The sequence below is a fragment of the Ascaphus truei genome, chromosome 8, assembly GCF_040206685.1.
Source record: "Ascaphus truei isolate aAscTru1 chromosome 8, aAscTru1.hap1, whole genome shotgun sequence".
NCBI classification, from domain to species: Eukaryota; Metazoa; Chordata; class Amphibia; order Anura; family Ascaphidae; genus Ascaphus; species Ascaphus truei.
In genome coordinates, this window is record NC_134490.1 from 35,021,930 (window position 1) to 35,030,519 (window position 8,590).

The 8,590-nt window shown below is 56.8% G+C and overlaps 1 protein-coding gene across 3 annotated transcripts; it reads left to right on the top strand.

The window, feature by feature from the left end:
- Positions 1 to 439: 439 nt before the first annotated feature.
- On the top strand, positions 440 to 6,444 carry TNFAIP8L1 (TNF alpha induced protein 8 like 1). 3 transcript variants are annotated; one of them, XM_075611391.1, is made up of 2 exons: positions 440 to 517; positions 4,402 to 6,444. In XM_075611391.1, exon 2 carries the CDS (start codon positions 4,403 to 4,405, stop codon positions 4,961 to 4,963), a length of 561 nt encoding a protein of 186 aa, XP_075467506.1. In that variant the 5' UTR covers positions 440 to 517; position 4,402; the 3' UTR covers positions 4,964 to 6,444. The 3 variants fall into 3 exon arrangements, with proteins under 3 accessions (XP_075467506.1, XP_075467507.1, XP_075467505.1); XM_075611392.1 differs by having other exon boundaries at positions 479 to 560; XM_075611390.1 differs by lacking the exon at positions 440 to 517 and adding an exon at positions 2,506 to 3,944.
- The last annotated feature ends 2,146 nt before the right edge of the window (positions 6,445 to 8,590 follow it).

Here is an 8,590-nt window from a genome sequence, read left to right on the forward strand (position 1 = left end):
TGTAACAGTCAGTGCACCCTAACAACTAGATAAAGCATATACTAGTGAGTGCAGGCGTCATAGTAAATAAATAAAGGTACAGTATACTTCACCCACAACCAAGGTATGTGGCAGAAGACAGCACGTCTAGGTAAGTGCTCAAAGTGTATATTGTACATAGACAACACACACAGACTCGCATATATATATATATATATATGATAAAAAAAATGTTGTAAGGACATATCTAAAATAATAAGAGCACTTTTTACATCACAGTGACGTCAAACCCTCGGTGTTCAAGTGACATGTGCCAGCTGGAGAGGGCGTAACTCGCCCTGGGCCACGCCCGTTGCTTCTGATTGGTTGTTTTATAGAAAGCCCGTTAGCCCATTGGTCGCAGGACATTGGTCTCGTGCTATCATTGGTCGCCAGACCCTGGTCCCGCCCTCTCATTGGTCGCTTGATGTTGGTAACGCCCCCTCCGGCCCGTGCCAGTTTCTCCGGGAGTTTGAAAGTTCGTCCGAAGAACCGGGAGGTACCGGAGGGGGAGAGATACCGGGGGGGAGAGAGAGAGAGAGGTACCGGAGGGGGAGAGATACCGGGGGGGAGAGAGAGAGAGAGAGGTACAGGAGGGGGAGAGATACAGGAGGGGGAATACCGGAGTGGGGGGGTGAGAGAGGTACCGGAGGGGGAGAGCGTAAGGGAGCGAGATAGAGAGGTAGAGGAGGGGGAGAGAGGTAGAGGAGGGGGAGAGAGGTAGAGGAGGGGGAGAGAGGTAGAGGAGGGTCTGACCTCTGAAGTGGGAGTCCCGGGTGTGGCGCCAGTGAGCCCGCGCGTCTGTGATTACATTGTAAGCTCTTTAGGTGGCGGGGGGTATGTGCCCCTTTGCAATGAGGGTTCTATACTCTATACGGAAGCGGCACCGCGGGGCTTGTATATACAGCACACATCACACGCATGGGGGCAGTGCAGGAGAGGGGTGTAATAGGGGGCAGTACATAAAGAGGGGTGTATTAGGGGGTAGTGAATACAGAGGGGACATTAGGGGCAGTGCATACAGTGGGGGTATTAGGGGCAGTGCATACAGAGGGGGTATTAGGGGCAGTGCATACAGAGGGGATATTAGGGGCAGTGCATACAGAGGGGGTATTAGGGGCAGTGCATACAGAGGGGGTATTAGGGGCAGTGCATAGAGGGGGCATTAGGGGGCAGTGCATACAGAGGGGGCATTAGGGGGCAGTGCATACAGAAGGGGCATTAGGGGGCAGTGCATGAGAGGGGAGTATTAGGGGGCAGTGCATACAGAGGGGGTGTTAGGGAGTAGTGCATACAGAGGGGAGTATTAGGGGGCAGTGCATACACAGGGGAGTATTAGGGGGCAGTGCATACAGAGGGGTATTAGGGGGCAGTGCATACACAGGGGAGTATTAGGGGGCAGTGCATACAGAGGGGCATTAGGGGGCAGTGCATACAGAGGGGGCATTAGGGGGAAGTGTATGAGAGGGGGCATTAGGGGGCAATGTATGATAGGGGGCAGTGTATGAGAGGTGGCATTAGGGGCAGTGTATGAGAGGGGACAGTATATGAGAGGGGACAGTATATGAGAGGGGGCATTAGGGGGCAGTGTATGAGAGGGGGACAGTATATGAGAGGGGGCATTAGGGGGCAGTATATGAGAGGGGGCATTAGGGGGCAGTGTATGAAAGGGGGGCATTAGGGGGCAGTGCATCCAGATGGGCCATTAGGGGGCAGTGCATACAGAGGGGCCTTTAGGGGGCATTGTATGAGAGGGGAGTATTAGGGGGCAGTGCATACAGAGTGGGTATTAGGGGGCAGTGCATACAGAGTGGGTATTAGGGGGCAGTGCATACAGAGTGGGTATTAGGGGGCAGTGCATACAGAGTGGGTATTAGGGGGCAGTGCATACAGATTGGGTATTAGGGGCAGTGCATACAGAGTGGGTATTAGGGGGCAGTGCATACAGTGGGGTGGTATTAGGGGGCAATGTGCATACAGAGGGGGGGTATTAGGGGGCAGTGCATACAGTGAGGGGTATTAGGGGGCAGTGCATACAGAGGGGGCATTAGGGGGCAGTGTATGAGAGGGGGCATTAGGGGGCAGTGTATGAGAGGGGGCATTAGGGGGCAGTGCATGAGAGGGGGCATTAGGGGGCAGTGCATGAGAGGGGAGTATTAGGGGGCAGTTCATACCGAGGGGGGAGGTAGTTCATACAGAGGGGGGGCAGTGCATAGAGAGGGGGATATTAGGGGGCAGTGCATACAGAAGGGGTATTAAGGGCAGTGCATAGAAAGGGGGGTATTAGGGAGCAGTGCGGAGAGGGGGTATATGGGGCACTGCATATAGAGGGTGGATATTAGGGGGCAACACATGGATGGGGGGATATTGGGGTTTAGTGCATTGGGGAAGGGAGTATTAGGGGCAGTGCACGGGGACGGGGTATTAAGGAGGCTGTGCATGGTGAGGGGTGCAGTGCATGGGGAGATGAGGGGATTATTTAGGGGGGTGTCCCTCGGGTGGTGTTTCCGCCCTCTTCCTGGTATGCAGGCAGTTTTGCTGACCTTCGGCTTAGGACTGGTTTCTACTCTCCTGTTAGTGGGGTATGAGGAGCAGGATGAGTGTGCCTTGTACAGCCACCGCCAGGGTAAAATCACATCAACCCTATACAGGGGGATACTGCCAGCATCTTGCAGAGTATCGCAACATTAACCCCCCTCCTGTGTCTGGGCCTGGCAGACCATCACTGCTGCCAGAGCCCTGCAGCGCATTGCTTTTCACCCCTCCTCTGCCAGAGCGTGGCTCCCGGGGGATATGTGCGGTGTGTGCAGGGTGGGGCAGGGCACAGAACATAACAAAGGAAATGGGGGTTTTGTTTCCTTTTTTTTGTGGGTGTGAAATGTGAATGATGAGCGAGCGAGAGACAGAGCGTGAAAAACACAGAAAATGAGACACCGGGCGGGGGGAGAGCGATATTGAGGAAGCTCGGTTAAAGGGTATTGGAGCACAATTGGCATTAATTGCTGTTCAAGTCAATGGGAATAACACCTGATGGGGGTGCAGTACCGTTATCTAAGCTCTGTGACTCCCGACGAGAGAGACAGTCAGATATAATAGGGCGGGCTGGCGTGCAGTGCTGGCATACACAGCCTGCCTTTATTTAGGGGAGGGGATTATGGGTTAGGGGTCCCAGTGGTGTACAGAGGGGACATCGCAATGCAGATGGGGAGATAATGGGGCGAGGGGTGCCACACTGATCAGAAGGCTCTGCGTTTCATGGGGTTCTAGTCCCCGGCAGCGAGAGGGTTAAATGTGAGCAGGTTGATTGACAGGTGATGGTTTGGTTGCCCTGGTAACAGGTAGCACTGACTGCAAGCCTGTGGCTGTTGGATATCTCATCCTGTTTACTGTGACTGTGTTAACCCCTTTAGTGGCTGCAGAGCATGCAGACGCATCCTGTTCTGCAATCACATGCACGCTGCTCTGCATACAGATATCCACAATTGTACACCCTGCTGTGCGCAGCGGTTGTGCAATGCTCTGCATATGTGACACCGCGTCCTCTTGTGTGGCGTCTTTAAGCTGCTAGCTGGGACTCCAGTTTCCATGTATAATTCAGGGGTTTGGTCACTGGATCCTCTCTGTGCAGGGGAGGAGGGGGGTGTCCTTGTGTCTCTGTCACTTGGAGGCACAGGACGCTGTCCCCCCCCTCTCCCCAGCAGACAGCACAATGGCAGGAAGCGTCAGAACTCGTTACCTCTGATCGTTCCTCCCTTCCTGTGGGGGGGAGGTCTGCTAATTAACAAGAGATCTTAAGAAGGGGAGCAGTGTCCTAGAGGTGTAGTGGGGGCCTGACCTGCACAGCCTACAATCTGACTTGTCTCAACCTTCTGCACGAAAGAAAGTGACACAGCCGTGAGAATTGAACCAGGTCTCCCATTTCAAAGGTCAGCATCCAACCTGTCCCTGCAGCAATGGGGGGAGGGGGGGGAAGAGAGAGAGACCCCGGGTGGGATTCAGAGAATATTCAGGGTAAGGAATAAAAGGAGTGGGGAGGGATTAATGGAATGATGCTCTGCAGGACTCTGGCATTGGGGAGGGGGGCGGGGGGTATTAATGTGCAAGGGGATGGGTTACTAGAGTGAACTCTGGTGGGTGAGACTTAATGGAGTGATGCTCTGCAGGGCTCTGGCGTGAAGAGCTGCGTAGCGATACTCTGCCTTCCGAACTATCAGTGTGTGGGGGTGTCCTCTTGTCACATTGTGTTAGATGGTCTCTCTAGCTCTTCCTTGGTCAGGGGGTCCTTCACATTGTGGGGGTGTCTCCCTGGCTGTTCTGGGTTCCCTCTCTGTGTGGGCGTCTTACACTCTGTCTAGGGGTCTCATGCTCCTTTCCCCCACTCAGGATGGACTCATTCAGCACCAAGACGCTCGCTCTGCAGGCGCAGAAGAAGCTCCTCAGCAAGATGGCGACCAAGTCTGTGGTGAGCGCGTTCATCGATGACACAAGCAGCGCCGTCCTGGATGAGCTGTACCGGGCCCTGAGGGAGCACAGCCGGAGTCGCAAGGAAGCTCACAGGGTGCTGAAGAACCTCATCAAGGTGCTGGTGAAGGTTGGCGTTCTGCACCGCAATGCGCAGTTTAGCGCGGACGAGCTGCGGGTGCTGGAGCGTTTCCGCAGGAAGGTGCACGCTCTCGCCATGACCACCATCAGCTTCCACCAGATAGACTTCACCTTCGACCGCCGCGTCCTGTCCGGCCTGCTGACCGATTGCCGAGACCTCCTGCACCAGGCCGTCAACCAGCATCTGACCAGCAAGAGCCACGCACGCATCAACCACGTCTTCAACCGGCTCGCTGACCACGACTTCTTGTCTGCGCTGTACGGTCCGGCGGAGCCGTTCCGCGCTCACCTCCAGGGGATCTGCGCTGGCATCAACGGCATGCTGGAGGCGGGCAGCATCTGAAGCACTCAGCTATTGGACGTTTCCACTGGGCGGAAATCCAGGTGCTTTCCTTTGCCGCCAGGTGATGTCATGCTTGGCACCATGGACTGACGTAATGGTATCATCGGTGTCTTGCTGATGTCACCGCGCACCAGGGACATTTGTCAGTGTTAAAATGACGCCACCTGTGCACTTTTTGCATTGTGACTACGATGCGCCTTTACTGGCATTTAACCTCTTGACTGCCAGACCCCGGGGGGGTGGACTGCACTGCTTACTGCGGCTGACTTCTCTGGCAGATAAGGGGTTAAGTGTTTTGCTCCCTTGTTTTGTGGCACCCAGTCCCTTAAATGAAACACTAACACACTGCAGGAGCCACCCAGCGCAGTGTGTCCCACAGCCGGTATTGTGACGCGGGTGACATGCCTGTCCCTTGCTCAGTGACACGGGTGTGGACTCGGCTGTGACCCGCAGCCACATCCATGAGGTAGATTTGATAGACTTTGTGCTGAAACCAAAGAGACGAACCTACGCAAAGATACTGCGGCATGCGTGGCACAGCGCTGCGACCGCTCCTTAATTAGCGCATAGAATTCTGCGCCAGTCCTCAAGGGCCACCAACAGGTCAGGTTTTTAGGATGTTCCTGCTTAAGCACAGATGGCTCAATCAGTGGCTTAGTCAAAGACTGCACCACTCTGGCGGAAGCAGGGATATCCTGAAAACCTGACCTGTTGCGGGGTGTTGAACTGAAGTTGGCCACCTCTGGGTTAACCTGTTCAGTGCTGCAGGGTCACTGTTCTACCTATAGGTCCAGGTGGCGCTAGCCCCTGTGGCACGGGAAGGGTTAAGCAGCAGAGCTCCTTAGTAATGTGCATTAAAGCGCTCGCCCCCTAACACATTTCATCTCCGAAACCCGACGCTCTGAGCTTTAGCTCACGCCAGAAAATATTTAATAAATTGTTAGCATGTCCATTTATCGCCCCTGCCAGCGAGACCAGCAGCGGTGCAGTGAAAGGGTTAAACATGCCCCCACCCCATCCTCCTCCAGTCCCATGCAGTTCAGTTTAGGGGATGCCCCTCACCCCTCTTTCCAAGCTGCGGGCTCCTCTGTAGATGGGGAGTCACTATGAACCTCTGACCTCCGCACCCCGACCCCGGGTTGAGGAGTCGCAATCAATCTATTTTTAAATGAGTTTTTATTGGTTGTTGGTTTTTCTTGTAATTAACCTCTTCACTGCCAGAGGGGCCAGCGGTGCACATTTTCGGGCAGTGCGTGCTCCCGGTGGCCCTGGCAGTGATGGGGTTAAGGGCCTCATTTACCAAGCGGTGCTATGCCTTCCTGCCCATTTAACTGAATAGCAGTGCTTAGTGAACATAACCCTACGTGCCTTATATCTTTTGTGTTTGTTTTTCTGTTCTTCTTTTGCTTCTGCCTGAATAAAGTGGTGTGCGGACGCAGTGCGCCTGTTTTAAAGGGGCAATCCGTGCATGTTGGTTTAAATCTGTTCTTTAGTATTAGATATTTTCTGCATCCCCTCCCCCGCTTCCCCCACTCTTAATGCCATTTTTATGAGCTGTAATATACTGAACATCCTTTGATTTCTATAGCAGGCTTTAGCGCTCCTCCACAGCAGTGCAAGATATTTACAACACTTTCCTGTTTTTTTTAACAATTTGTTGCCAATGTTCCCATCAGGTTGAGCTGCAAAGTGTAACAATAGATAATGTTACCTTAGTAATATAAGGATACATTGTAACTGCTGAGTTACACTGAGTGCTGGATTGATTGAAACTGAAAGGCAGCCATTTAGTGAACCCTGGGAAGCAGGATATTTGGTAATTGATCACGAGATAACTAATTGATCCGCATCTTAAGTAATTTGTTCTCAAACGTTTATTTTTTTTAACGTGCTTGGATCAAAGACATACTTGAAAACGAGAGGTAACTCTCAATGTGTTACTTCCTGGCAAAACATTTTATAAATCAATACCTTCTCCCCCCCATAGATACACTTTCTCTCCTCGCCAGTCTACCAGATACGCCTTCTTTCTTCTTCCCCACCCCTCCCAGACACACACTTCTCTACTCACCCCACTTCAGACACACTCCCCACCCCCGTCATCTTTCTTCTCTCCTCCCTCCCAGATAAGCCTTTTACTCCCTCCCAGGCGCGCCTTGTCTCCCCGCTCCCTCCCTGGCGCGCTTTGTCTCCCCGCTCCCTCCCTGGCGCGCCTTGTCTCCCCGCTCCCTCCCAGGCGCGCCTTGTCTCCCCGCTCCCTCCCAGGCGCGCCTTGTCTCCCCGCTCCCTCCCAGGCGCGCCTTGTCTCCCCGCTCCCTCCCAGGCGCGCCTTGTCTCCCCGCTCCCTCCCAGGCGCGCCTTGTCTTCCCGCTCCCTCCCAGGCGCGCCTTGTCTCCCCGCTCCCTCCCAGGCGCGCCTTGTCTCCCCGCTCCCTCCCAGGCGCGCCTTCTTCCCCCCCCCACACGCCCTTTCCCCCCCCCACACGCCCTCTTCTTCCCCCCCCACACGCCCTCTTCCCCCCCCACACGCCCTCTTCTCCCCCCCACACGCCCTCTTCTTCCCCCCCACACACCCTCTTCCCCCCCCCCACACGCCCTCTTCTTCCCCCCCCACACGCCCTCTTCCCCCCCACACGCCCTCTTCCCCCCCACACGCCCTCTTCCCCCCCCCACACGCCCTCTTCCCCCCCCACACGCCCTCTTCCCCCCCCACACGCCCTCTTCCCCCCCACACGCCCTCTTCTTCCCCCCCCACACGCCCCCTCTTCTTCCCCCCCACACGCCCTCTTCTTCCCCCCCACACGCCCTCTTCTTCCCCCCCCACACGCCCTCTTCTTCCCCCCACACGCCCTCTTCTTCCCCCCCCACACGCCCTCTTCTTCCCCCCCCACGCCCTCTTCTCCTCCCCCCCACGCCCTCTTCTCCTCCCCCCCACGCCCTCTTCTCCTCCCCCCCACGCCCTCTTCTCCTCCCCCCCACGCCCTCTTCTCCCCCCCACGCCCTCTTCTCCCCCCCCCACGCCCTCTTCCCCCCACGCCCTCTTCTCCCCCCCACGCCCTCTTCCCCCCACGCCCTCTTCTCCCCCCCACGCCCTCTTCCCCCCCCACGCCCTCTTCCCCCCCACGCCCTCTTCCCCCCCCCACACGCCCTCTTCCCCCCCCCAAACGCCCTCTTCCCCCCCCCAAACGCCCTCTTCCCCCCCACACGCCCTCTTCCCCCCCACACGCCCTCTTCCCCCCCACACGCCCTCTTCCCCCCCCACACGCCCTCTTCCCCCCCCACTCGCCCTCTTCCCCCCCCACTCGCCCTCTTCCCCCCCCACTCGCCCTCTTCCCCCCCCACACGCCCTCTTCCCCCCCCCACGCCCTCTTCCCCCCCCCCACGCCCTCTTCCCCCCCCACGCCCTCTTCCCCCCCACGCCCTCTTTCCCCCCCCACACGCCCTCTTCCCCCCCCACACACGCCCCTCTTCCCCCCCCCACACGCCCTCTTCCCCCCCCCACACGCCCTCTTCCCCCCCCCACACGCCCTCTTCCCCCCCCCCCACACGCCCTCTTCCCCCCCCCACATGCCCTCTTCCCCCCCACACGCCCTCTTCCCCCCCCCACGCCCTCTTCCCCCCCACACGC

Coding starts and splice junctions, on each gene's coding strand:
- TNFAIP8L1 (XM_075611391.1), top strand. CDS start 4,403: ATGGACTCATTCAGCACCAAGACGCTCGCTCTGCAGGCGCAGAAGAAG.